Below are 27,517 nucleotides of genomic sequence, written 5' to 3'. Positions count from 1 at the left end.
TTGTATATTGTAATTACGAGAGGTGTTGTAGTTGCGCCGAACAACAAAGAGATTTTCGAACGTATTGCAGCGTTATCGTTGCAAGATGGAGGAGTAGGTAAAGTAGATAATGGTATTGTTTACACCACGCTGAGGTTTATTCTGGTTGGCTCAGCTACCCTTACACAATCGCCAATCGCTAATCGCCAATCGCCAATCGCAATCCCGCCGCGCTTTCCCTCCGCTTCCTTCTAGCCTTCACGTAGAATAGACTACAGTAACCGATAGTCTGACCTAACACCACAAACACCCAATGCTTCTCGGTGTTCAGAAGCTTAAATACCTAGTAATAATAATTCATACTTTATCAATCCTCAAAAAGCTTCATAAATGCTAGTCAGAATAGGGTTCTCAATTGAAAGTTTTTCCATTGTTTCACTATGCGGGTAGATTCATCTGAATCGAAGGTATTGCGATTGCATTCATGACTGGTAGATTAGATCTCCTTCGAAGAGGAGGAGTGTCAATTGCCCATACAGCGAAATGTCAACCCTTCATAGTAACATTCGCGTTTTCATACAGTGGAAAGACCAAACTGTATTCGCTGGCGAAGATATAGAGTGTCAAATCACTTTCAAAAATGTCGCGACATCACCAGCGTCATCAAAATCATCATTACATCCACCCGGACCCAATGGGTCGCTACAATCACCCGAAAGACACAGGAGACCTCCGTCACAGATCAAAAATTCAGCCCTGAGCCCGCGGTCTGGAGTCCCAAGCAGAGATGGTCATCGATCATCTCTTTCTATGACAATACCACCCGAATCAGTACATTCAAAACAATCAGAACAATGGAGTCATGGAACATCGAGGCCCGGAAGAGGAGGGGAAGGTCACAAGCGGTCCGTGTCTATCATATCAATGGGAGCTAGCGAAAGTGATATTGATGAAGTCGCCAGCCATGGAAGCTTGAATGAAAGGCTTGGTAGAGGTGCCAGAGGTCATGGTCGGTCTGCAAGCTTGCAAATAATTCCGCGAAGGAACGGAGTTAATGGAGGGCCCATGACAGGTAAATGTTCCCGAGTCGCAAGGCAATAGATTGTCATTAATATCCTCTAGCACCACTTAATTCTCGTATACCGCCTCACCCTTCGCCGTTAATGGGCTCCTCTTTCCCACCGAATTCATCTGTACCGAATTCTCCGCGGCGAAATACAGGTACAAGCAATCTGCCAACAACATCAGGGCTTGGGTCACATCTAGCAAGGAGGAAAGACTCCACTCCACTTGCTCCAGCCTTTAAATTTCCAGCAACCGCTTCACCTTCGATAGAAAGTCGACGCAATTCACGCATTGAAGATGATAACGCAAGTCACAAATCTCATGATAGCCGGCTGCTCTCGCCCAGATCTAGAGATACTGTCCTAAGTATTCCCGACCAAATAACACCTGCACCTATTGCAAGAATACTCTCACCATCAAGCATGGGTGGGACACCACGAAGTAGCGGGGAATTTTACACTCTAAGCAACAATTCGACGGAGACCCTTGCTTCAGAATATTTACCACAACCATCAAATCGGATGCCACCTTATAGTGGGCACCATATAAAACGATCTTCAAATTTAGCTTCCAGTAGCAGTCATAGGGCACCAGAAACGCTCATGATGGGCTATGCTCAAATCCATGGTTCTTTCATGCTGGATCCATCCTTAATAAGTCAAGCGCCATTCGAAGAAGTGAAACGAAAAGGTGCAGTCGGTGGGCAAGGTGGTGGTGTGATTGGAGTCGAAACGAACAAAAGGGACAGTAGTCTTTTGCGAACATTTGGTTGGGGGAGCATAGGCGAATCAATAGGTGGTCTATTAGGAGGCGGCGAGTTAAGTAGCATGAAAGATATGCGGGGCATGGTAAATTCTCGTTCCATACCTTTACTGTCAACTCCTCAATCTATTTTGTTTGTGGACTTGAAATTGGCTCCTGGGGAAAGTCGCAGCTACAAGTACTCTTTCAAATTACCTAGAGGACTACCCCCCAGCCATCGAGGGAAGGCTATAAAGATATCCTATAAATTAGTTATCGGCACACAAAGACCGGGAGGTGCCAAGGAGCAACAAGTCAAGTCGGTTGAGATACCATTTCGACTCTTGGGCAGCGTGAATTCTCACGGAGAGCTTCTCGGTCATGATCTTATGTTACCATATATACTACTTCGAGATCAAGCTCGAATTCAAACTATTAACACGCAGTCCGATGAAAGCTTGAGTTCTTCACTTAAGAAGCTTTCAGTCAGTACACACAAAACGCAAAGACCCAACTCGAATTTGGGCGAGTTCCTTGCATACGTTGATGAATTAATCACGAGACCACGAAGGAACTCTAGCTTTGGTTTGTTATCGCCCACAGAGACTATAGGATCTAGACGCCAATCTATCAGCGAGGAACCTGCAACGGCAAAAGAAGCAATTGATATGGCCATCCTTCGCAGCAATATCGCCACAGAATCTCAACAAAGTGCAAATAGATTTGAAATTGCTCGTGGTGGAAAGAGAGTTGCGGTAGTCATGCTAGCTAGGCCGGCATATCGCTTAGGCGAAACCGTCACTGCAGCTATCGAATTTACCGATGCTGGAATTCCTTGCTATGCAATACACTGCGCTTTGGAGACATCCGAAAAAGTCGACAACTCCATCGCGCTACGTTCTGAAGCAAGCATATTTCGCGTTACTCGTCGGGTTCACGTTTCGCACTCTGAATCTACACTTTTTGCTCGCCGCATAGTCTTTTCTCCTACTATCCCCGTCACCGCAACCCCTGAATTCATCACTAGTGGAGTATCACTTGATTGGCGTATTCGCATTGAGTTCGTTACCCCTAGACTGACCACTGTGGATAATGAGGTTATTGATTTATCCCCTGAATTGTTGGAAGAATATACGAATGATGAAAGGGGGGTCGTCTATGCAGCAGTCCAAGGGCTCGAATGTGAAAGTTTTGAAGTTGCTGTTCCTATTAGAGTATACGGTGCCTTAGCTGGCACCACAGAAAAAGAAGAGAGCGAAGGAATGGGTCTCGTTGTATAATTGGCATGATATCATAAAGGCTACAATAAAATATGGGTGGGATACTTGGATAAAGGGATTTTTCAGCGTCTAGTATTTTGGGGCTTTCATGTTCATTCTTGGGGGTTTATAATGATCAGTCATCAACGCCTACATAGACTTTATCATGGAAAAGGATGGAAAAAGGATGGAATGGGTAGGTGAAAGTGGATTGGGGCAAACGACTTTATATGCAGTAGATAAAATTAGATAGATATCTATCAAAAGATGTTCGTACAGGAAATCTGACCATCACTGATTTATTCTTTTGGCTCACACCGCACGGTATTATACACCTCATTTAGTGGCTAATAACACAAAACGTACAACAACATAGAGGACGAGTTAGATAAACTATGAGATTGGCTACCTACTTGGTAGTCATCAATATGTAAGCTTGATAGGGTACATTCAGATTCCAGCTCAAAATGAGGATTGATCGATGTGAAATGATCGATTTGAAATAGGATATGGAAAAGCTAGTATTGTCGATATCGAAGTGTACGATTTTATATCGTCCAGGGTGTAGTTTAGTTAGCTCTTCCGAAGTTAGCCCCGTTACATATCACTCTCTGTTACCATGTATCGGATGGCTGACGTTAAATGTCGGAGTTTCCATAAGAAGTAATCGGGTCGGTAATGGTGGGATTTTGTCCAAGCCAAGGAGTGGTTGGCGGCGGCCCCACGGTGCTTTGGCGGGCACCTACTGCAGATCTGCAGCCTGATGGGGATTATCGTGTGTAATTCACACGTTTGTTATACGTCCCGCAGCTACTCCGTAGGAGCGGTATTCTACTCAAACTAACCACTTTCTATTGAACGTTGTGGTCACTCGTCATGATAAGTTAACCATGCTCGAAGAACTTACTCGTGTAGTAAATGCTTGATTCTTGGAACGATACATGCTAAATCACCATGGAGGGATGGCCAACATAACCACATGATACCAATCTACTGTTAGATTATTCTGTCATTCTACTGCTAGGTCATTCAAAAATGCCATAAGATTGAGTAGCTAGCCGAGCAATAGTTACACGAATCTTATGGATCGCGACTCGCGATTATGTCTCTTCAAATTAACATCCTATCACAACAACATCTCTCTGTGAGGATTCTCCATATAAGTATGTCCTCTTTATAACGATGCCCCTGTTGATCTCTATATCAAAAAGGGCCTATATCCCTAAAACCTGTGCATTGGAACATACTTAGGATTTTGAGTTTTGGAATCATGTATATCCTCATTGGATGAATGGTATTTTTAGGATTTTAGTATAGTATATTGAACCTTTAATGATTTGGGCGATTGTTAGAAATTGCAGAGATATAATCTGTTCGGGATTGATGGGAAGTAAATTACCGTTAGATTGGAATTAGTCGTATACCTCCAAACAAGATTGCCGAACATTACCCTTACCCTTATGGAAGTTTTGCTGTATGTGTTTTCATGCTTGTGATTGCTGTCATGTCATCCTTCCGTGCACAACATCTTCTCGAATAATCTTGGAAGTTGGAAACGTCAACGGTGCTTTCAGTGGAGAAATATAAGCTCAGACTTCTCGGAATAAAAATTGCTTACCCTTCTCCGTTGATACTTTGGTACCACGGCACACGCGATCATAGATTCAGAGTAGCGGAGGAGAGGAATCAAGTGACTCCGCCCGGACTGGGGAAGAAGCTGGGGACTACTTGCAAGTTGTATTCCTATTATGTGTTCACTGTTCATCCCATTTATGTGGGCGTCAATAGCCAGGCAGCGGTGACCTGAGTTCGGAGCTTTGCCGCAAGAGTTGTTTCCTTGTCAATTTTGGAAGCATGATTTTTTGCTATTTCAATTGAACAATTGGGAGGCAAGGATACTACCCAAGTTGCCAATGGGTGGTTTGAGCATCTTTGAATATTTGACATATTTCTAACAATATTCAAGCCTTCAGGGCAATGCTTGTGGCTTGAATATTAGAACTTCCAGATACCCTCGTATCTTCATTTTACCTTTTCTTTTTTGCTTGTAACCCTCGTGTTGGGAACTTGAGAACCCCATAATTTACTCTGTATGAAGGACGAGTACGCTTTTTTTACATGGAAAATCCCCAATTCCCCACGACTTAAATTTCGCGACCATCACGAGTTCCCCAAATTCCCCACACAAATATTTTCGTTTCCCCGATGGTACTCCAGATGTTGGCGAAAGTGGGATGAAATTGTCAAATTGAGTCCGGTGGGATTGCTTTGCGGTACTATTTCGGCCATTTTTCGCCACGGGGAACTCGTTTTCTCCACAAGTGGAGATATCAAAGTCCTCCATAGACCGATCATCTTGAACCGTTTTCGTGGGAAGGTACTATTGGGGAGTGATAGATGACGTTTATGCCGGGTCATTGTTTTCCCCAGCTAATTCCTTCAGTATGCTTCGTATTGAGTCCGATTATGGGTGAGAATGAGTTCCCGAAGATCTACCATCATGAAGTTTATATAAGTCGGAGAGATCGTCCAGAGAAGTGAAGAAAGCAGTTCCAGTAGACAAGTTACAATGGCTCCTTTACTCGATATCATCTCGGTCCTCGCTGGCTGCATTGCTACTGTCAATGGCCAGGCTTGGGATTCTTCTTTGTTCGAAACTTCCCCACCGGTCTATCCTTCTCGTACGTTGTCCTCCCTTTCACATTCACACGATGGCAACCCGTTCTAGGAACGTGATTAGACTACCTTCTGAAGCACTCAAAATCCCTTGAACTACTCGAACTTAGACAATACTAACATCTCTTCCAGCTGAATTGCAAGGCACAGGATGGGAGGCTGCTCTCGTAAAGGCCAATGCTTTCATCGGTAATCTCACAGCAGAGGAGAAGGCATCACTTCTGACTGGTGCCAATGGACCTTGTGTTGGGTGAGTGATGAGAGCATATTCCGGTCAATCTATTCTTTGCTAATTTTGACATAAGCAACATTGCACCAATCCCACGAGTTGGATTCAAGGGACTCTGTCTCCAAGATGGACCAGCTTCCTTGAGACAAGCTGATTATGTTACCGTCTTCCCTGCTGGTCTTACTACAGCTGCATCTTGGGATAGAAGTCTCATGAAAACTAGAGGAGAATACCTTGGTGCTGAATTTCGCGGTAAAGGTGCTCATATCTTCTTGGGACCTGTAGCTGGTCCTCTTGGTAGAAGTGCCATGGCAGGAAGAAACTGGGAAGGATTCTCCCCAGATCCATACCTCACTGGTGTTGCAATGGAAGAGACAATTGTCGGTGTTCAATCACAAGGTGTTCAAGCAAGCGCCAAACATTTCCTTGCATATGAGCAAGAGACCCAGCGAAACACTGCAGGTATTTTCGATGCAAACTGGTTCCCAAATGACACCCAGCAACTCTCTGTCTCTGCAAATGTTGAAGATAGAACTATCCACGAGTTGTACATGTGGCCATTTTACAATGCCATTCGCGCTGGAGTTGCCAACGTCATGTGCTCTTACAACAGAGTTAACTCATCCTACGCCTGTCAAAACTCCAAACTCTTAAACGGCTTGCTCAAGACTGAGCTTGGTTTCCAAGGATTCGTTGTATCTGATTGGATGGGAACACATGCTGGTGTTGCCTCTGCCAATGCTGGTTTGGATATGACCATGCCTGGAGCTGAATGGTGGGACCCAATGGCCCCTGGAATCCCAACCTACTTTGGTTCCAACCTTACTACTGCTGTAAGCAATGGGTCCGTCACCCTTGAACGCCTCAACGACATGGCTCTTCGAGTCATGACTCCATATTTCTTCCTCGGACAAGATCAAGATTTTCCTCTCATCGACCCTTCATCTGGTGCTTACCCACAGTTGAACCAATTCAACGAGCCATCTATCTATGCATCAAACTGGACCTCTTCAATGGGTGCCGCTGATGTTGATGTCCGTGGAAATCACAGCTGGTTGGTTCGCGAACTCGGTGCTGCTGGAACCGTTCTTCTCAAGAATACCAACAATGCTCTCCCTCTTAAAGCTCCTAAGCGTATTGGAGTTTTCGGAAATGCTGCAGGTGATTTGGCAAACGGTCCTTATCCTCATGACAAAGACTATGAATATGGATGTTTGCCCATTGGTGGTGGTTCTGGATCTGCACGTTTCTCTCAACTTGTTACTCCTCTTGAGGCTATCAAAGCTCGTGCTCTTAAGGACGGCTTAATGGTTCAAACTATCTTGAACAACACCCAATTGGCCACCGACGGAGGTTTTTCGGACGTGATCTACCCAGTCCCAGACGTATGCTTAGTATTCATCAAGACTTACGCCTCCGAAAGTAATGACAGAACTTCCTTGTCATTTGACTGGGATGGAGATGCCGTCGTTGAGCAAGTTGCCGCAAACTGCAGTAATACCATCGTTATTTCTCAAGCTACAGGTTTGAACCTCATGCCATGGGCTGACCACCCTAACGTTACCGCTATTCTCGCTACCCATCTTTCTGGTGACCAAATCGGAAATAGTTTAGTCGATGTTCTATATGGTGCTTACAATCCCTCTGGACATCTTCCTTACACTATTGCCTACAATGCTTCTGATTATGACTTCGCCCCCATCACCACCAGTGTGAACTCAACCGCACCAGGTGCCTGGCAATCAGATTTCACCGAACGTCTTTTGATCGATTACCGATACTTTGACTACCATAACATTTCCGTCCTCTATGAATTTGGATTCGGTCTTAGCTACACCACTTTCGATCTCTCCTCCCTGAGCATCACTCCTATCTCCAACGAAACCCTCTCTTCCATTCCCGCCCCCATGGCCGCCAATGCCTCCATTCCCGGCGGAAATCCCGATCTCTGGACTCCCGTCTACACCATCACCGCCAGCGTCTCCAACATAGGAAACTACTCTGGCGCCGCGGTCCCCCAACTCTACATCACCATTCCCGAAATCGAGGGCAGCGAAACCCCCGTCAAGCAATTGCGCGGATTCGAAAAGATCGGCTTGAACGCTGGGGAAAATAAAACCGTCACTTTCGAGTTGATGCGCAGAGATATCAGTTTCTGGGATGTGGAATTACAGGAGTGGAGAATCCCCGAGGGAGAATTCGGTGTCAAGGTCGGATTCTCGAGTAGAGATTTGAGAGTCGAGGGAAGCTTTAGTTTCTAAATCAGGAAGGAGTTTGATTAGTTAACCTGGTGGGATAAAGGTAGAAGTTTGGGAGGAATGATGAGCGAAGGGGTGCTTTTTTGATGAGTTATGTTTAATGATTTTGGAATCGGACGTCTTTACGAACTCGGTTGGTTATGATGTAATTTTCATGTATATAGAAGATTAGGAAGCGAAAGAAGTTAATGCTATTCATGTTTATATAAGATCTTACATATATATCGTCAGTCAGTATGATGTGAGAATGTGAGCAAATTGGGATCAAATTGTTAGAACTAGAATCCTTAAAACCAAAGATCGATTGAGAGAAGGCGCGTGGGGTGATCAAATATTTAAAAAGTGGGAACAGATCTTGGAACGATCCTACTTCAAATCCCCAGCGATGGAGTGCCTTCCATTATGAAGACAAATATCCATCAACACTCATATTTTGTCAAGATACATTTTCCAGCCTACACGCAGAACCCAACCCAGTATCTGATATATAGAAACTCTTCAAACATATAAACGATTTTTATTGTACCTATCTTACAAACATTACCAATTGATAAACCCCATCCACCACTGCTACCCATTAATGACTTTTTTATGTATTACCCACCATCCATCCCACACACCAATCCAAATAATGCCTATCCGATAAGTGGTATCCATCAAGCGGAAGTAAGAAAGTAAATGAAAAATCCGATTGACCATTGGTCGCGCAGTCATCCGCGAAGCGAGCAAGCAATAGCAAAAGCCAAAAGTTCAAAGTTACTCAGCAAAGCAAGCAAGTTATCAGTATCATCTGTTGCTATCAAGTCATGCATGCAGCATTAAATCGAAAAATTTCCAGACCAACTCAGACCATGCTCACCAGCCAAACCGAACTGTTCGCGTGAGCCTCACATCTGAATCAAGAAGTTCAAGGTGGATATTTGAATCGATAATAGTGGTTGTGCTGACCAGAGCATCAAGAACAATTGTAAATAAGAGCCATTGAAAAAGACGTTCATGCATGAATATCAAGATTGCAAGCAGATCATACCCAGTGCTTAAAGCCCAAATTATGGTTGTCAAGCAGAAGCAGATTGTCAGATCAATTGCATTGCACAGCGCAAAGTAGATGGCACGCGTTTGGTCATCATCTACAAATAGATAAGATCTGGTTTGTCGGTCTCATTTTTTGGGGGGTTTTCTTCTCCAGAATTTTGTTTGATAGAGCATGATCAAAAATCGTAAACGTAGTAGGTAGTGCATACTATATCGTGTATCCATAAGTTAGAGTATCCTGGGCTGCGTGATCAACTCAGTGAAAAAAGTATACCAATATCAGGCCAGTAATGAAAGAGTACGAAGGTTCTCGGTCATCGTCATCATGTGCAATGCAGGCATACTATATCGATGGAAATGAATCGAACGTCATGGTCTCAGCGTATGTCATGCAAGTCATACGAATCATGCAAGTCAAATGTCGAATCATCCTACGGCTGGTAATCACTGTCGTAAAGTTACGAAGTTCCTGGCGGCTTGGTTGTATCACCTTGACCTTGCGCGGCCAATGCCTGATACCAAAGCTGTGCATAGTTGGCGTATCCACCATCTAATTTCGTCAGTAAAGTTCAAGGTTGACCAAGAATGAAACTTACAAGCTGCATAGGGGTCGTCGGCACCACTTGGGGGAGCCTGCTGTCCTTGTTGTCCTTGCGGTTGGGCATATGATTGCTGGGAATAGCCACGGTCTCCATAATCGTTCTGTTGGCTTTGTTGTCCACGATTATTACGATGACCACCACCGCCATTGTTTTTCTGTTGCTTCTAGAAGTTAGAAATTGCTACAAAGACGAGAAATGATAATTTCACTTACCACAGCATCAACCTTATCTTCAATGGCTCGCTTGGCGGCTGTTATAGCTTGCTGGGAACCTACAAGGCCAATTTCACGTTCAACCTCACCTGGTCCCGAAGACTGGGTTACATTGATCTTGCAACCGGTTGTGTTCTGCATGTCTTTGATCGTTTCGCCACCTTTGCCGATAATCATGCCTACAGCCTCGGAAGGTACGAAGATTGAATCATTGATCTTATCTCCTTGACCTCCACCACTGGCGCCACCACTTGCATAACCACCACCATAGCCTGCGTCACGATTGTTCTCTCTGGGGGCGGGTGCACGCTCCTTTGGTGCACTCTTACTATCACTCTCGACAATCTCCATAATCAAATCTTTGGCCATGGCGGCGGCCTCTCGAGTACCAATGAGATTGACTGGTCGAAGTCCGTTGACGCTCTTCTGCTCTCCAACAATATTGACATGGCAGCCGCTTCGCTCTTGAAGATCTCTAATAGTCTCTCCACCACGGCCGATAATAAGACCAACTGTTCTATCCGGAACCATGATTTGCATACTATCCTCGCCATCTCTCAATGCGGGTTGATGCGATGAATCTCGGGTTGCATTCTGTTCTCTTGGAGCTCGGTCTGAAAGTGGGCCCAAACCACTGTCATCGATAATGCGAGTAATTTCAGCCTTGGCATCCGCTCTGCGAGCACGAGGACCAGTGATTTTGCAGGTTCTGAAAGGACCTGTTTCATCAGGGCCAGTAATAAATTGTACTCTGCAGCCAGTTTCTGATTCCACTCTTCTTAAATTCTCGCCCTGTCTACCAATGATCAATCCTACAAGATTCGACTCGATTGAGATCGATTCAACATTGTCTTCTGCGCCGCGTATTGGAGAACGTTCACGAGCATATCCGCCTGCGCCTCCATGTGGCGGTTGGAAAGCATCGGATGGGCCTCTGCCTCGTACTCCGGGGGAGAATGAACGTTCACGATAATCTCTTCCTGGTGGACCTCGTCTTTCATCGCGATATGGGTTGAAATTATCGCGAAAGGCATCGCGACGTGTTGGCTGTGGCGATCTGGATCTAGATCTTGGGCTGTATGGTCTACCGGAAGGCATGGGGGGTTGTCCCACATAAGACGGAGCTCTATCGTAAGCAACACCCTTTTCAGCAGCAATGACCTTCGCCTTTGCGATGGCATCTTGAATACTAACAGTTCCGGAGCTTACAGGCTTGATACCGCTAAGATCAACACTGCCCGAGTTTGTAGGTTGGGGTAAAGAATAGCCGCCGGTTTGTGCATATGGATTTGGCTGTTGTTGAGGAGGCTGGTATGCAGGCTGCTGATTCTGCGGAGGGGTCGCATTGGGACGCTGCGCTGCTGGAAAAAAAGTTAGTTTTCAATTTTCCCCTTTGATAGCTGGGAGAGAAAATTTACCCAAAGCAGCCAGGATGGATGTGATGCTGGGTTGATCGGCCATTGTTTCTTTGATTTCCTAGACTCAGAAATGAGGAGGGAAACGTAGAGATCTTTTTGAAGATCAGGTTGTGTCGTGAAAAGGGATTTTCTGTGTTAATGAAATGCACGACAAGCAGATCAAAGGAAATGGTAGTTTGTGTCTTTGACAAATGTTATGAAAATTGATGGTTAGATTGTTGATCCTTTGGGGAGTTTGAAGGAACAAATAAGGTCATGCAAGTTCAGAATAATCGAATGCGCTTGCTCATACTAATGGTAAAAAAAATCGAGGATCTGCGTTCAGCCTAGTCCGAGATTAGTCTCAAGCTAGTGCTGAGATTCTGTTCAGATCACATGACTAATTATATAAGCAGGATCATCTAGGAAAGTTCGACGTCACTTCACTTTTCTTCTTCACTTCACTCACTTCACTTAATTTCACTACAGTTGATTTAATCTTAATCATATAATGGCTGCGTAAACTACGAGTGTGATCTTTGATGTCAGTTCTTACACCACTAATAGTCCGACATAATAGTCAATGAAAGACTCCTTTTGTCCCAGCATGCAAATATTAGGACAGGATCCTTTTGGTTAGGAGAACATGAAGAGGGAGAAAGGAGAGAAAGGTGGAATGATCTGGCATGAATGGCAAACTCTATAAAGGGGTAATCATATCAGACCATGAAAGCAGTAACTATTTCCCTTCATTTATGAATCGCGTATACAATGTAACATCAATAAAGTGTCACTGCTTTCTATGTGGGTTGAAATTGTAGTATCTGCTTGCTTCATATTCGATTGCTGTAAAAGTTATACATGTGAGTCTTGTGAGGATAACAAGTATCAGAAGCCAGAAGCCATTTCTTAGCAAACAAGATGCCTTCCATCACTTAACAAGCAAGTCTTTTCATTCCCCTTTGATTCTTCTCATCTAAAGATCCATAATGAGTTATATTTATTGGCAGTTGCCGTAATGTAGCACAATATACAGAGCCTCTGATTCATTCCCACCGGCAATTATGATCAAGTATGGATACCTGGTGGTGAGCTTGATGTTTTGGAATTTATATGCCTATATTACGAGTGTACTAAAAGGAGAGAGGGAGAGAGGGAGAGATGTTAATAAAGATTGTGGTCAACACTTCATATAATGAAGCCTTTTGATGCCAAAATGATTGTGGCCCCATTTCAAACCATAAAGTTTGCTGTTTTCTTGCCCACCTGTTGTAAATATGAGTTTACTTTCACTGGTTGTACTTAGGTCGAGAATATTGAAATAGTACTTGCTACATACACATATGATTCAATGCATTTTCAAGCAATAAAGGTTTGGTACTTTCAAAAGACAGATATCCCTAAATGGTGCAAAGTACAATGTTCCTCAGGTCTAGAGTCCACGTAATAGAGATATGGCTATGGAAGACCTTTCGGAAGTGTTGGACAAAAGAAATCACATAGGGGGTTGAAAGAGATGGTTGGTAGTTGTGCTTATAAGTTTCATCCAAGTCGACAATGGGGAAGCATGAATATATCCTATTTGCTGCTGCACATCCTTTTGTTCCAAATGGGGTTATTATCTAGATCTAGCAAATACATAGGTAAGAGCACTGTTTACTGTGTAAGAAGATTAATAGTGAACACGGTGGCAATATTGCATTCAAGTACAATTGCAACAAAGCAAGGCAACGGCAAAGGTAAAGGCAACCATAAATGAATTCCGCACTTGTCTGTTGGTTGATGTCTATTGCTCGTTTGTTTGGCGAAGAGTTGTTAAGTAGAATATTCAATATGGGAATGAGCCAATGAAATAAAAAGTTTTCTAGCAAAGAGATGAGCCCAGTGAAGGAAGATATGCTGTATAGATTTTGTGTTAATTTCATTCCTGTTGGTTGTTGAAGCTTTGTTCTTTTATACCGTGCAGCAGTAGCAGTATCTGAAGCACGCGATACCTCTTTGGGATTGGTGAGTATTGTTCCAACACAGCTGATCTATTAGATACCTCGAAGCGAAGTTATTGATAACTTTGCTCTTCCACCTTCTTACTAACTTTTTACCCCCATCTCACAAATATGTTCAAACTCGATGCACAACCATGAGATTTCCAAGACCAAAATCCTCAGTCTCCATGACCGAATCACTGATAAATGTAAATATGATGGTAAGAAAGTTGTTTTTCTTTCTCACACTCTGTGGCCATACTGGTCGGCCGGTCAATGCATGAGAGTGACTTCGAAGAAATTCCTCTTGCTTAGTCGGCATGCCCACAGAGACTGTTGCCATCCTACCTTAAACCAAAGCTTTAATTTTATCAACAAAATTCTTCCATTCTCTCTCTAACAAATCAAATAGTCCAATAATTCTTCAACACCAGAAGAGGCTGATCTTCAGTCCTCTAAAACAGATAATGTTTGGGAAAATCTTGTACCACACACTGAATTGATCAATTCCAACACTTCAGATCTTAAGAATCAAGCCTCAAGTCCTTTAACCGCAAAAAATCTCGAAATTTTGAGTAATTCAACACACGCAAGTCCCATAAAACACGGAAGTATAACATCAAAAACCACAACTGTTCGTTCTGGCTCAGTTGAAGAGGTCTTTGAGCAAGTAGAAGAGTTAGTAAACATTATAATCCCTTCACTCCTTCTGTTTCTCTCTCTGAAACTCGTTCTCTTTCAAGCTGGAGAACTCTCGCTCTTGCCACCTAATACTAACTTATATTCTCAGTCAAAATCGGCAGGAGCTTCCAGCGATTGATAACAGCACAACAGCAACAACCATAGCTCACATATTAAATGCCAACAATCCGGGCCTCTTCCAGTTACTCAACATTCGAAATATAAGTTTAGTCGGAGATCTTGTAGGAAGACTTATTCATTTCGATCAGCGCGAACCTATCCTTCAAAGATATCAATATTTTGAACCACATCCAGTCGCAGGAACGAACGGCCTCCTCTCGTGGCTTACTTCGCAGGAAAAAATGGCGGAAGAGATCATTAAGTCTGAAAGCCGTGAATTCTTTCATTGGGTATGTCATAAATCTTCAATCGCGGTTTCTAATATTTTACTAAGCAATTTATCAGGGCTGGAATCCAGCAATCTTTTCACGCGCAGTTCGACTAGGCGTACGTGCTCCTTTCATAGTTCCATACGAGATCAGCACGGAGCCGGGTAATTGGTTTAGGGGATTCAACAAAGCAAATAGAGATACATTGGCTTGGGACATCTTATATCGTAAGTCTGAGCAATTCTTCGAGGTCGAATCTTGCATTCGCTAAAGATGATCAGAAACAATTTTTCCAAAAAGTGGAATGAAGCCAAACTGCTATGAGTTTCGGGCTTTAGTAAATGATTTTTACTCTGGAAAAGAGGTTCAACCCGCAGAGTACTACGCTCATTTGCCGGAGCCGAATACAACCTCCGCAGAAAAGGCTTCAGCGTCCAAGCTATTTCATATCACAGCAATCGATATGGGTGAATCCAGGCAAAATCTTCACCGCAACCTGTATGGTGATGCTGAGAGCATCGAATCCGCCAAACTCAAACCGATTGTAGAACTTTTTCTCATCGAACTTATCCAAATGAACGAAATTGAAAATGCGCTCATTCGTGTAGAGAAGGATAAACGCATGGAAAAGTCAAGTTTTACTGTCGCCAAAGTCCAGGGTACGGATGTTCGACGTTCCTCAAGGTATCATAAATGCCTTCATAAACTCAATACTTTGGAAAGAACCAAGGAGGAATCAGGAGAAGCTGCGGCTAGAAGTGTCTTGGAAGATTTTGTTCAAAATATCAACATCCATGGATTGGACTCGATAATTGGATCGGAAACCTGGTCTGTAACTCACATACGTACCGCTCAGACGTTAGATGAGCCTGCCGAGGAAGTTACAGTCGTTGAAGCCATTAATTCTGGCACACCTAATAATGGAGTCGGCTCATTTTCACCTCGTTCTACTTCGCCGCTGTTGATTCCAGATATGTCAGAGCCAAAGCAAGAGACAGCGCCAAGAAAGAAGAAGAAGACAAAGGGTAAAAATAATGCAAAGAAAGTTATGAAGCAGGAAAGCGATCCTGAGTCTGCAGTGGCGGAGACTAGAAGTCAAACTTCTGAGATCATTAGCAAGGCAACTCCTTCCATTGCATCTGATCCATTAAATTACCATTTCGACGATGCTACGAATCCCGTACTAGAGGATGACTCGAATTGGGAGATCGTGAAACCCAAGCCTAGTAAGCCAAAGGGCCCACAAGCTACTCAACAGACTCGTGCAGCATATTCTTCCAAAGCTTACAAAGATACTTCCATTACTGCCAAAGTCTCACCCAGTTGTAAAGTTGGTCGAAAGAAGATAGAGGTACCCACAAAAATACCAAATCAGACTACAGCCGCTACTTCAAAGCGGGGCGAGAAGTTTGAGGTCCAGAGCTTGGAAGATTTTCCACAAATGGTCTCGCCTTTAAAGAATGACATACAACAAACCTTTGAAGCGACCAATAAGAAGTCTACTGTCATAACGGTACAAGAGGTCTTGCCACAGGTAGACTCGGAAATTCCAGCCAAAGGAGAGTCTACAATCCTGCCAAAAGAACCTTTTCTACCAAGTTCAGACCTTGATACCGGAGCCATTATTGAAGCTGACAATGATCACGGTGAATCAAGGGTTTCAATTCAACCGTCAACAGTCATATTGTCACCCGTATCTTCGAGAGAAGAAGTCAGTCTCCCTATTGAAGATTCGGCCGAAGATGTCTCTAAATTCGCCAAGGTTGGGGCTTCTCCAGACGTTGAACCCACTCAGACCTTGATAGATGAAATTAAGGAAAGAATATCTATCGACCATGGTGTCATGAAGGATAGATCTATTAGTACAATGGGAACAGAGCCTAAAGTTGAGAATGTCACTACGATTTTTCCGGAAAGATCGTCACCTCTTTGTCAAACACCTCCTGGGCGTACTTTGAGTCGTGATGCACCAATTTATCTGGGGAATTTTGATGATCCCGATCAGAAAGTCGAAAAGAGATTCCGAAGTTGTTCAACTAACGCCACGATGACCGCAGGTCCCTCTGACTCTGACGATGATGAGGAAAACTCTGATCCTATTAACCTTCTTGAAAGACCTGCGTCCGTTTCTGAGAATATGATCACGAAATCTAAAGTGAATAGCTCCCCTAAAGTCTCCAATTCAGAAGTATATCCACGGATGCTGCCACTAGCACTATCAACGGTTTCTGCTGTTAATAAACTCAGACCAGTCCACGATCTTCGTGCTGTTGACAATGCTTTTACGATCGCTACCTCATCCGTCTCTGATAATGCATCTGTGAACAACATTGTCAATAACGCATCTGAATCTGCAGAACCATTCGTCTCAGAGGCTTGTACTGGCAATGAAGACACCTCGCTATCTCCGGAGACCGCTCCGATGCTTATCCGTGAGCCTGCTATAACTACTAGCTCTACATTGACTATTCATGAGCCGCGACCTCGGAGCTTCCGCCAATCTCTGATGAATTTGGACTCCCTACACTTGAGTCGTACAGAAGCTGCCACGCTGAGAAGTCAAACACCTGCTCGACAAGCAAGTATAGCAAGTTGTGATGCTGTAGGAAAAAACTCATCTGAATTTTCCAATGGTTGGAGTCGGCAACAACTATTAAGCAGTGCCATCATTAATTCAGGTCCTCGAACACATACGGAACCAGACACAGCTCGAATACCCTTCGACTGTACCTATTGCAATGGCCACCACTACGCTACAATAGACAGTCCAATGGTCCTATGCTATGGCTGCGGTCCCAATAGTGGTATCAAATATTGTTCGATCGCATGTCTTCTAGCAGAAAGCCTTGCTCATGCCAATGTCTGCCAAGAGATTGTGGATGACTTCGAGACATTTACAATTAGTCGTCCATCTGCATATCAAATATATTACACTGGTACTCTCGCGGCTCCTCTTACGTTCGGAACTACATTCAAGAAGTCAATCTATGCCTACCGTCAAAAAGTTTTCGCAATGTACTGTCGTAGCGGACCATTTCCACAAGTTCATAAAGCATGGGCTCGACAAAACAACACTCTACCCACTCTTCCGGAACGAGATGCAATTGAGTCTACCAAGAAGACCGGTAGTTATTTTGTATTCAAATCTGCTTTGACAAGTAACAACAATCGTATGAACCTGGACAGCACAGTCATCTGTACGATCAAGTTTCGTCCTAACGATCCTATGGTGCAAGCGGTCGATCGATGCCTTGAATCTTGCTTCAGATTGAATCACGACCATGACTACGCTGTCAAAGAATTCTTGTATAGACTCATCAAGGATCTGCTTTCTGACGATGAATCCTTTGATTGCTTTCCACACACAGAAGATCGATCAACTGTATTTCATGAATTCCAACATCAATATGATCTAGAATTCGGTTTTAACGCTGATATGCAGAGCGCACGATCTGAAAAATTCGACTTCGAGTCGGAGTGGTCTCTCATTGAACACCTTTTGAGTCTATCAGAGTCGGAGGAATTGGTCTAGATGTCGGATGCTAAGACGTTGGATATCTTGAAAAGCATGTTGGTTGTTGGGCATTATATTAAATGACATCGTGAGACATAGTACAAAATCTTGCCTACTCATCTTGCTACAGGTCCTTCACCGTCACAACATCAATATTTCAGTCGCGATTAAACATACGTTCGTTTTGATTTGGGGGAGAGAGGAGATTCATACACTGGAGGTAAATTTGCGATCTTCATACAGCGCATATGTCTGCAAAAAGTATACGACGAGAACTGCTTTCCAGGATAAATTTATGATGTCTCAGATGGAAGCAGGTATAATGATTTCGGGAGTTTTGATTCATATTCGCCACATGAAAGGTCACACATATTAGAGAGGGTGTCAGTCTTCAATGGCTATGGGTGATACTTGAGTGGTATGAATACGATACAGCGGAAAACAAAAAGAGATTACATTCGCATTGCATCTTCATGATTCACCGATGGCGTAGCTTAGGCTTCCGTCTGTAGTGAACTCATGAGGCCGGTAGGAGTGCTTCTTGGGAAGTTACTTTCTACCTGCGCGGTGGAACTCATCATAGTAGATAGAAGAATTCATATTGTTCTATTAACCTTGTGCTTTTGATGACCTGAATGATTGTAAATGTATAGGTAGGCAAAGAGACAAAAAATTCAGATGATCCAAGTGAGTAGCTGTGAACTACAACCCTTGCACTCCTAGCAATTCTCTGAATTACGATTTCCCGCATATTGAATGGAAGAGTAGTAAGTTCATATGGTTTTGTAGACACTAAAATTCTATTCTTACATTGTTATTGTCGGTTTTGTTCGAACATCGTTTGTAGCATCTAACATTGATGAGTGTTCTATAGCAAAGCACATTTCTACATACCTGTGTAGTAGTTCCGTAATTTTGCAGTCTAATCATGAACAAATGGTGAGTGGCTTTAATGCGTGCTGTATTGGCTATAGATTTTAACATAACATAACAGTATTGATCATTTGACTTGAATCCTCGCTGCTTCCTTGCTAAATGCCGTGGTTTGGAGGATGTTTAACACTAGGGGTGTGGATTTTTGATTTTTGATTTTTTGAATAGGTAGGAATTAGATAGTAGAGAGGGGGTGTGGAGGATGAAAAAAGAGATGGTGTTGTGAAAGTTAGGTACCTATGGAAGGTTAGTTGATAGCGGGTAGGGGGTAGGGGGCGAGAAGCTGACGTGATGCACAGTTTGAAACGTTAGGTGAGTTTGAGGTTAAGAGAACTGGGAGTCTGAGTATTGGGGCTCAAAGAAAGGAGAGGTGGGTATGCAGGTATACGGGCTATTCTTTGAGGGGAAGAAGGGAAATTACCTGTCCTGATGAGATATTATTCTAGTGGGTTTCAAACATATTGTCATGATGAACGGCTATCAGTACAGTCACTCACTCAAACGCAAAGTAAAATGGTTTAAACGTCCATACTTTCAAGTAACATATCAAAATTCTCATTTCCTTGAATCTTCAATCTCTATGAATCTTTGGTTCGATATGATGCAGATTTTGTTCTATCCATCCCATGCTGTGAATCAAGCGAGATTAAGCACAAAAGGCGCACGCACCTTAGTCTGCTCATCTTGTCTATCCTGGCCGGAAATACATCGAAAGTAGAAATTAGAGGAAAGTAAGACCACCTGTCAGAACTTAACCCAAAGATCGCATAAAAAGAAAACAGATATCCATCCACCCAAACTCTATCTATCATCCATGGAAGGAAGCTGAGAGCGAGATGGAGGTTTCAAAGTTTGAAAATCGAATGCGCCCAACGCCGGGGGTATATTGCTGAAAAAGACATGCCGCAGGTGTAAAATAGGAGTCGTGGCGGTAATATTATGTGTATGAAGGACCAAATAGGCTGACGGGACGACTGAGGAAGTAGGCAAAACTTGGCAGAAAGAGTCGTAATTGAAAAATCCTGGCCGTGCTTGCAAGTTGATCTGATCCAGTCATCTGCCATCGACGTTCTCGAGTCCTTTTACTGTTGCGGAGACACACCGCTAGTACCATCAGAACTCTCGACTCCATCAGCATTAAGGGCATCAGGATTGGTTTTCTTGTGTTCAAGCTCCATTTCTGCCACAGGCCATTATTAGCTCTTCTCTTGCCAAACTCAAACTCAGAGCCATCACTGCTAGAGATAAGATCTGAGGTAGCCTCGCGACTACCAGCTAAAGAACTGTGAGAGGAACTAAATAGGACACCAGAAAACCACTCTACTGAGTAGCTGTGTTAGGGTTGACCTGGTATAAATAGAAAAGAGAGAAAACAAAGCAGAGAAATATTGTAACTGGAGAGACAAATTGCGATATTAATCAAACGGGAAAACTTACGAGTGTCCGATTGGCCAGAAGAGGAGACGATAGGAGTGACTGTAAAGCTAGCAGTTTTATCTTGCCAAGGGTGTGCTCCCATTGTCTGCGCAGCTGAAGTTGGTGGAGTTCCGTAATTAGAAGTATATCCGTCACTTACCCAGCCAGCGACGACAGTTGGTGGAGGTGGGGCCATGCTGGAGACACGAGGAGGGAATACAGGTGTAGCTAATCTACTAGAAGATGACGTAACGTTCTTAGTAGCATGCTCATCTGCGTGACCTTGGCTGGTGGTATTTTCTTGCTCAATTGGAGTCAGAACAAGGTTGCTAATGCCAAAAGGTCCAGTATACGCTATGATAGGTGTATCCCGGGCTGGAACGGTCTGCTCTTTATCAAGTTGAAGAGTATCAGAGGAGGCGACCAAATTCGCAGTGGAACTCGAACCCAAGATTGGCGCTGCCAACTCTATGCGTGTCACAGCAGAATCGGGTGGCGTTGGGGAGCGTGCTGGAGAGACTGCTGGAGAAAGCACTGGAGAGTTTCTGAAACATTCGGTTGTGATCGTCAGGGTTGGTGTAGCGAGGTTAGTCTTGCGCTCAGAAGTGCGACGCTTCAAAAAGCTGACAGAATCACGTCTGATGGACTTGTGCTCCTCTTGGATGATCTTAATCTCCTCTTGCTCTACCAATTTGCGGATTTCAATTTCCGCGGGACTAATTGAAGTGGTCAGCTATGCTTGATAACCGAGAGTGCTTATAAGAACGCCGGTAGGAGTGGTTATCGAAGAGACAGAAGTATTGGGGACACAGCAAGGGAGGGCATCGTCTAGAACAAAGTATTTATGCCGTATGAAGAAGAAAAGCTGCTCTGCGAATACATAAAATGCATCCTTAGGAGAAGACGTGGCAAACGACAAAACATAAAATAATCTCGTAATCGCCCGTAGTAAAACAGATTGAAGTACGAACATATTCATGCTCCACTGATTGGCAAAGGAACAAAATGACGACTGAAACGAGTGAAGGGATAAGATTGCGGAAAGTTCAAGACTTACTTGGGGAGTTTAGGTACAGGACCAAGGTTTTGAAGGTGATGCTTTGCTTCTTCCAAGGAAGTTATACCAACTTTCTGAGAAAACGCGTCGAATTCCTGGCTCATCTTACGTAGAGGGATAGTCTTATCAGTCTGTGTTCGAATGGATGATTGACGCTTGAAGAGAAGTTAGCAATAGGTTGTTTAGGACGAATAAAATGGCCGCGGTTTGGAATAGTGCCAATGCTCAGAATTTCAAGGTGTGAAGTCTGGGAATACAAAATTGAATTCAAATCAGAATAGAGGTCTGGAAGATGAGAAGAAAATGGGATTAGGACAGGAGGATACTTACAGTCAATCTACCAACAGAATCATCTTTTGGAGAATTGGGAGAGGTTGTGTTTGTAGGAGTGCTAGTCTGACTACCACCTATCAAAGAACAAAAGGTCAGTACAAAGTCAAAAAATTCACAGGAACCAATCCACATAGAATCACTCCACATGGAATAGTAAGGAGCTCGAGAGTCTAGCTTATTATCAATGCCGATTTGATATTGTTTCATTGGGTTCTTGTCCCGAGATTGATACTCAGTCAGATCCTCGAGCATCTCGATCTCCCATGTGGAAAGTCAGCTGAATTCTTCTCTATCGATAACGTACATGGTAACTTATTTTCTTTTGGCTCCATCTATGTTTTCTTCACAGGAAAACCAGTAAAGATTGGTACTAAGTAGAGAAGAGAGATGTCTCGATGATAAACACTCTCTAGAGAACTGATATTGGTCGGGGTTGAAAGACTTTTCTTCCAAAAAGAGATTTGCAAATTTACCAAATCAAGTATCGTATTTGGAGGTTGGGTAACCGAGAGAGTGAATAGAAATCGGGTGGATACTTGATATTCAATTTGTACTTAAAATTCGTACCTACCTAGGTAAGTAGGCAGTATGATCTAAAATTAAAATGAGGCGGTGACTTCCAATTCCGAAACAATTATCACCGATAACGGCCTTCTATTGTGTTAGCAATCTCTCGGTAATTTAAAGGAGAAGTTTTGAAGGTGAAAGTGGAGGTCCAGATCAAATGAAGGTTGATACTGGACGTAGTTGTAGTGGTAGACATCTAGATAATGGGTGCTGTCTGTTTGTATATGCTTTTCAAAACAATCACAATCTCTTATTATGAAGAAAATTGCTGTTCACACCTGTTGATGGGAAACACAAAAGTGATTAGATGACAATCCGATTGTGAAAACTGCGTGAAGTTTTCATGTGTTGTCTGATAAACGGTGGCATATGGAACCCATCTGCAGATAGGGACTCTGATTAATTCGTTTTGTCGCAGATCTAAACACTGCAGTCTTAGTATCACCTTTCTGATCGGATACTCACTAGTTTCAGGAGTTTCCATCTACGTTTGACCCTCCCTACTTTGACATCACTTTAACCTCAAAACCCTTGAAACTCTGAGCACGTGATAACAAGAACTGAAGAAGTTGACCAGATCATGGTTGTGTTTCAAAGAGGACTTTCACAAAGTATCTGGATGAAGATGACCCAAGAATGGTCTAGGTAGAAAGCATTATGAAGGTTAAAATAAGACTTTATTGCCTGGAGAGAACTGCATAGACCTCCTAGAGATATTCCAGCAAGGGAGAATAATCATAACCCTATATGGCATATCTTGATAGCATAGTAGCTCATATGAAATCCATATGCCTGCGCCTATATGACTCTCCATTTCAACCATTCTGATGCAGCAGGCAGGTCAAGAAAGGAATGCACACACATACTTTGCATCTCTAATTACCCAGCAACATTGCAATTCTGTCAAATGGTTGGACACATTCGTGGAATATGTGCTATGTTTCCATATTTCTTTGAGTATTTTGGCTTTACCTTCATGCCTGTTTTCAATTGAGATGGATTTGATTGTTGTTGACTAACTTCCTCTCCATTTGTGAAGCGAGGCAACTCAAATGTCGTCAGATGATGATCGCTTACTGCCACCCCAGACCGCCCAAAACCACACTAAAAATTTCCATCCCGATGTCTCCCATCAATCGAAAAATTTGGTGCTCACTTACTCGATTTGCCTCCATACTTTACCTTACAACGACGACACAATGAACTCAAGAACATTACTCCGTCAATCATCTCGAGCTTTGAGCTCTTCCCTTCGCAGCTCAGCTGCAAGACAACCTTTGCGTTCTCAATTCCACAATAATACTTCGCTGGCCGCGCAAGTTGCGTCGAGGCAATTCCAAGAAAGGAGATTCTATGCTACGGAACCAGAGGCCAAGAAGGATGAGCCAGCAGCAGAGAAGAAGGATGCTGAAGTAGAAGACCCATCGAAGAAGGCTTTGGAGGCAAAGGATAAGGAGATTCTTGAATTAAAGGTTTGTGTTTCCAATTCAATATTATTGATCTGCTTCCTTACTACTGCTTTACACTCATTATGCTGAACACTTCGGCATTAAGACTTATGGGATATGAGCTTGCGACCCTCATCTGGTGGCAAAGGAATTGCAATTACCTGTTCAAGAGCATTTGACTAACCCCACGTTACAGGACAAGCTCCTCCGCTCCATCGCCGAATTCCGCAACCTCCAAGAGCGCACAAAACGAGATATGCAAGCTGCCAAGGACTTTGCCATTCAAAAATTTGCCAAAGATCTTGTTGACAGTGTTGACAACTTTGATCGAGCTCTTACAACTGTTCCCGCAGAGAAGCTCTCCGTTTCTGCCGAAGAACGCAATGAGCACCAACAAGACTTGATCACATTACACGAAGGATTGAAGATGACCGAGAACATCCTCATGTCAACATTGAAGAAGCATGGTTTGGAAAGATTCGATCCTTCAGTCGAGTCCGAGAAATTCAACCCAAATGAACACGAGGCTACTTTCATGACTCCTATGGCAGGAAAGGAGGATGGTACAGTTTTCCACACCCAACAGAAGGGATTTAAGCTCAATGGAAGAATCTTGAGAGCTGCCAAGGTCGGCGTTGTCAAGAATACTTGAATACTGTAAACCAAGTTTTACATTTTGCGGAACGCAAACCTAGCATTGCTCGGCGCATAGAGTAATGAAGAAGTTTACTCCGTATATATATTGGAGTAATGAACGGAATTCAGCGGAGGAATCATGATGTACAAAGTGTATAATTAAAAATGGGACTACGGTTATGTCTACTTGAGCATCCTACTCGAGCAGACACAAAATTACGGCGTTGGAATGCATAATGACTGTAAGCTGTATTACAAAAGAATCAGCTCACTCCTCTCTACAAAGATATGACAGGTTTTGGGGTAAAATATTATGGGCTGGCCTGGCTTTTGCGAGATCTATCTGCATCATCTTGTATATGTCACTCACGATCTTCTTTTCTTTTCACATATGGGAAAAGAATAAACATACCTAATGAAACCATGCAAGATTATCTTCCAAATCGATGTGAATGTTTCCTAACAACTTCCATCCTTTTTTCTCACAGTATAAAACCTGTCCTGTTCTCACAAAAGCAGAATAAGAAGTAATCTTCCAGTCGTATCGTACAATGGTAAAGATGCTTCAGAGAGCCATTCTCACCTCATAGGTTTTTCACTCTTCGCTCTCTTATCAGACGTACTATAATGAAGTCATGAATCGCACACATCACTCCTCTTGTACGTTTTCCTTTTCCTCTCCCGTGCTGTTCTACGGACCTTCATTCAGAATTCCCATTTCATTTTCATCCTCCCACCATCCATAACCTCGCCATCGTTATTCGAAGTCTACGGATTTTCCTTCAAACCACAAGATACATCTACAGCGCAAACGCTACACCCCCAACCAGCCCACAGTAGTATCTTTGCTGTAGATACTCTTACATGTAACACCAGAACAAATTTTGGAGACGCAAATGCTATTGCCAAGAGGTTCCACGTTCAAAACCGCGTTCTGAATGAGTATTTCGGACTTGAACGGAGGGGTGGCATCGTTAAGATAAGTTCTAGATATTGTAGAATAGCACTTTGGCTTAGTTGCAAAAAGAGTGCTGATGTATACTAATGGCTTTGCAATCTCGAAGTCTTTGAAAATATTGGTGGGCCTGGGGTTAAACCTTGTCTTTTCCAATTATGAAAGGCGGTTCTCTAGAGTGATATAGAGTGAATCGCAATATAGACATATAGGTATCAAATTACAAGTACCTAGGTATAGAACTGTAGTTTTGCACGAGTCTAGACCAATAGATTAGTACCAAACTAGTTTCTGGAAGAAGATTTAACAAGCTCTACATGAGACTAAGAGTTCGAAAGCAAAGAAGAAGTAAGGAAAGGATGATTTATGAGAACATGAGCAGACCTCTATGATATTATGAAATCCACATCAGGTCTCAGATAGTTCGAGATTCAAGCTAACAATCTAAAGCCACTTAATATGTCAAATTTCCCAAGATAACAGTATCACAAACATGACAGAATCGGAAAGTGCGGGGCACATGCATGACAGTGGGGTAATTTCCGCCCCTCCCTCACTTCACTTCAATCCTGATTTCGCCCCTCCATCCAAATTTCACCCCAAAAATGGCACCTTTAACGCGAGCATCTGTAGCCCTGATAACCGCTTCTTCAGCCGGGCTCGGCGCTGCTACTGCTCGACTGTTTGCATCACACGGCGTTCGTGTAATCATCAATTACCACTCCGGTCATGACAAAGCGCAAGATCTTGCTGGTGAACTGGGAGATCTTGCTCGGAGAAAACTTCCAGATAGTGAAGATAAAGATGTAGTCACAGCTATAAAGGCCGATATGTCAAAGAAAGATGAAGTGGAGAAATTGGTCAAGGAGAGTGTGGAGAAGTGGGGACGATTAGATGTTGGTGTGTTTATATCTCAAACTTCTCGATTTCTCGATCGATTAGTATTTTGGATTTGGGAATGAAGAGGACTAATCTGATAGAACAGTTGTCTCCAATCATGGCTGGACTCAGATTCGCAATTTTCAAGATCTAGATGACAATCTTGTTGAAGCAGATTGGGATCGATGTTTCAACATGAATGTGAAGTCTCATCTGTGGCTTTTCCATGCTGTGAAGCTATATCTAGAGAAAACTGATGGAAGTTTCATATCAACAGCTAGTATTGCGTGAGTAATCTCTTGTTCGTCTACTTGTATTCTCGTGATCTGGATGTGCTGGATTCATAAGGGCTAATGAGATTACATCAGGGGTGTGAAACCAGGTGGGAGCTCCATGGTATGTTCATAACTCAAGAATTCGATAAACATGAGTAAGGCAATAGCGCTGACGAGTCCCTTTCCAGGCGTATTCTGTGACAAAAGCTGCACAGATACATCTCATCAAGTCGTTGGCCCTCACGTCAACAATACGAGTAAACTCTGTTTCACCGGGATTGATGCTCACTGTATGTCAAATATTTATTGCCTCCGTCCTCAACCATATCACACGGCACCAAGCTAACTTATATTACCACAGGACTGGGGTCTCCAATTCCCCGAATCAAAAGTAGAAGGAGTGAAGAAAAAGAGCACACTAGGAAGACTCGCAACCGCTGAAGAGGTTGCTAGACAGATATACTGTTTAGCCGAGAGCGAAAGTGCCACTGGCACAAACTCTATCATTGATGGGGGAATTCATTTGGGAAAATAGGCTTTTAGAGGAACGAGGCATTATTACCCAAGAGAAATTCCAGATGTGAGCTTTGATATCATAGATTTCAATGAGCATTCGTAAATGTGTAAATGCATACTTTCCTAAAATTTCCAACTCCTACTACCAAACCAATATCACATTCATTAACCGTGCCAGGCATTGATATTAAGAAATTAGTCTAATTCAAATAAGCAGATGACACACTGAGTAATAGACCTAATTAAGTCTTCTCTGAAACTCGGTTTCTTGTCGTAAGAGACAGTACTTGAAGTAAATTATAAGCAAGGCCTTGTGAACATCAAAAGAGCATGCATATACTGAGGAGAGGCAGGGGATGGCAAACTGGAAGTTTTCTCGAATATGAATTACTTTAAAAGGCTTTCAGATATGCAGGAACAGATTTAGTATAACAATCGAGCTGTTGAAGCCCTTTCTCTATAACTTGTAAATGTTAGTCTTGA

At 43.1% G+C, this 27,517-nt stretch overlaps 7 protein-coding genes across 7 annotated transcripts; 5 read left to right on the top strand and 2 right to left on the bottom strand.

Annotated features, from left to right (window-relative positions):
* Positions 1 to 522: 522 nt before the first annotated feature.
* Positions 523 to 3,065, top strand: EAE97_001645 (uncharacterized protein; the record flags this gene model as incomplete). The annotated part of the gene is made up of 2 exons (XM_038872156.1): positions 523 to 1,051; positions 1,102 to 3,065. 2 exons carry the CDS (start codon positions 523 to 525, stop codon positions 3,063 to 3,065), a joined length of 2,493 nt encoding a protein of 830 aa, XP_038736714.1.
* Positions 3,066 to 5,154: 2,089 nt separating this feature from the next.
* EAE97_001644 (uncharacterized protein) lies at positions 5,155 to 8,507 on the top strand. Its single transcript, XM_038872155.1, has 3 exons — positions 5,155 to 5,725; positions 5,853 to 5,970; positions 6,026 to 8,507. Exons 1-3 carry the CDS (start codon positions 5,614 to 5,616, stop codon positions 8,208 to 8,210), a joined length of 2,415 nt encoding a protein of 804 aa, XP_038736713.1. The 5' UTR covers positions 5,155 to 5,613; the 3' UTR covers positions 8,211 to 8,507.
* A 1,193-nt stretch (positions 8,508 to 9,700) lies between these two features.
* EAE97_001643 (uncharacterized protein) lies at positions 9,701 to 11,517 on the bottom strand (the record flags this gene model as incomplete). The annotated part of the gene is made up of 4 exons (XM_038872154.1): positions 9,701 to 9,792; positions 9,839 to 10,004; positions 10,057 to 11,417; positions 11,475 to 11,517. The coding sequence occupies 4 exons, from the start codon at positions 11,515 to 11,517 to the stop codon at positions 9,701 to 9,703; spliced, it is 1,662 nt and encodes a 553-aa protein (XP_038736712.1).
* A 2,073-nt stretch (positions 11,518 to 13,590) lies between these two features.
* On the top strand, positions 13,591 to 18,037 carry EAE97_001642 (uncharacterized protein; the record flags this gene model as incomplete). The annotated part of the gene is made up of 5 exons (XM_038872153.1): positions 13,591 to 13,656; positions 13,848 to 14,113; positions 14,226 to 14,526; positions 14,582 to 14,732; positions 14,787 to 18,037. The coding sequence occupies 5 exons, from the start codon at positions 13,591 to 13,593 to the stop codon at positions 18,035 to 18,037; spliced, it is 4,035 nt and encodes a 1,344-aa protein (XP_038736711.1).
* A 1,997-nt stretch (positions 18,038 to 20,034) lies between these two features.
* On the bottom strand, positions 20,035 to 22,090 carry EAE97_001641 (uncharacterized protein; the record flags this gene model as incomplete). Its single annotated transcript, XM_038872152.1, has 5 exons — positions 20,035 to 20,132; positions 20,390 to 21,084; positions 21,426 to 21,580; positions 21,756 to 21,832; positions 22,063 to 22,090. 5 exons carry the CDS (start codon positions 22,088 to 22,090, stop codon positions 20,035 to 20,037), a joined length of 1,053 nt encoding a protein of 350 aa, XP_038736710.1.
* Positions 22,091 to 23,524: 1,434 nt separating this feature from the next.
* Positions 23,525 to 24,425, top strand: EAE97_001640 (uncharacterized protein; the record flags this gene model as incomplete). Its single annotated transcript, XM_038872151.1, has 2 exons — positions 23,525 to 23,797; positions 23,970 to 24,425. 2 exons carry the CDS (start codon positions 23,525 to 23,527, stop codon positions 24,423 to 24,425), a joined length of 729 nt encoding a protein of 242 aa, XP_038736709.1.
* A 1,544-nt stretch (positions 24,426 to 25,969) lies between these two features.
* EAE97_001639 (uncharacterized protein) lies at positions 25,970 to 27,157 on the top strand (the record flags this gene model as incomplete). The annotated part of the gene is made up of 5 exons (XM_038872150.1): positions 25,970 to 26,264; positions 26,350 to 26,530; positions 26,612 to 26,639; positions 26,707 to 26,808; positions 26,880 to 27,157. 5 exons carry the CDS (start codon positions 25,970 to 25,972, stop codon positions 27,051 to 27,053), a joined length of 780 nt encoding a protein of 259 aa, XP_038736708.1. The 3' UTR covers positions 27,054 to 27,157.
* Positions 27,158 to 27,517: the final 360 nt, after the last annotated feature.

This window comes from Botrytis byssoidea (genome assembly GCF_014898295.1).
Source record: "Botrytis byssoidea strain MUCL 94 chromosome Unknown BBYS_003, whole genome shotgun sequence".
Lineage (NCBI taxonomy): Eukaryota > Fungi > Ascomycota > Leotiomycetes > Helotiales > Sclerotiniaceae > Botrytis > Botrytis byssoidea.
The sequence above is the reverse complement of the archived record's forward strand: the minus strand, read 5'-3'. Positions and strand labels throughout refer to the sequence as shown.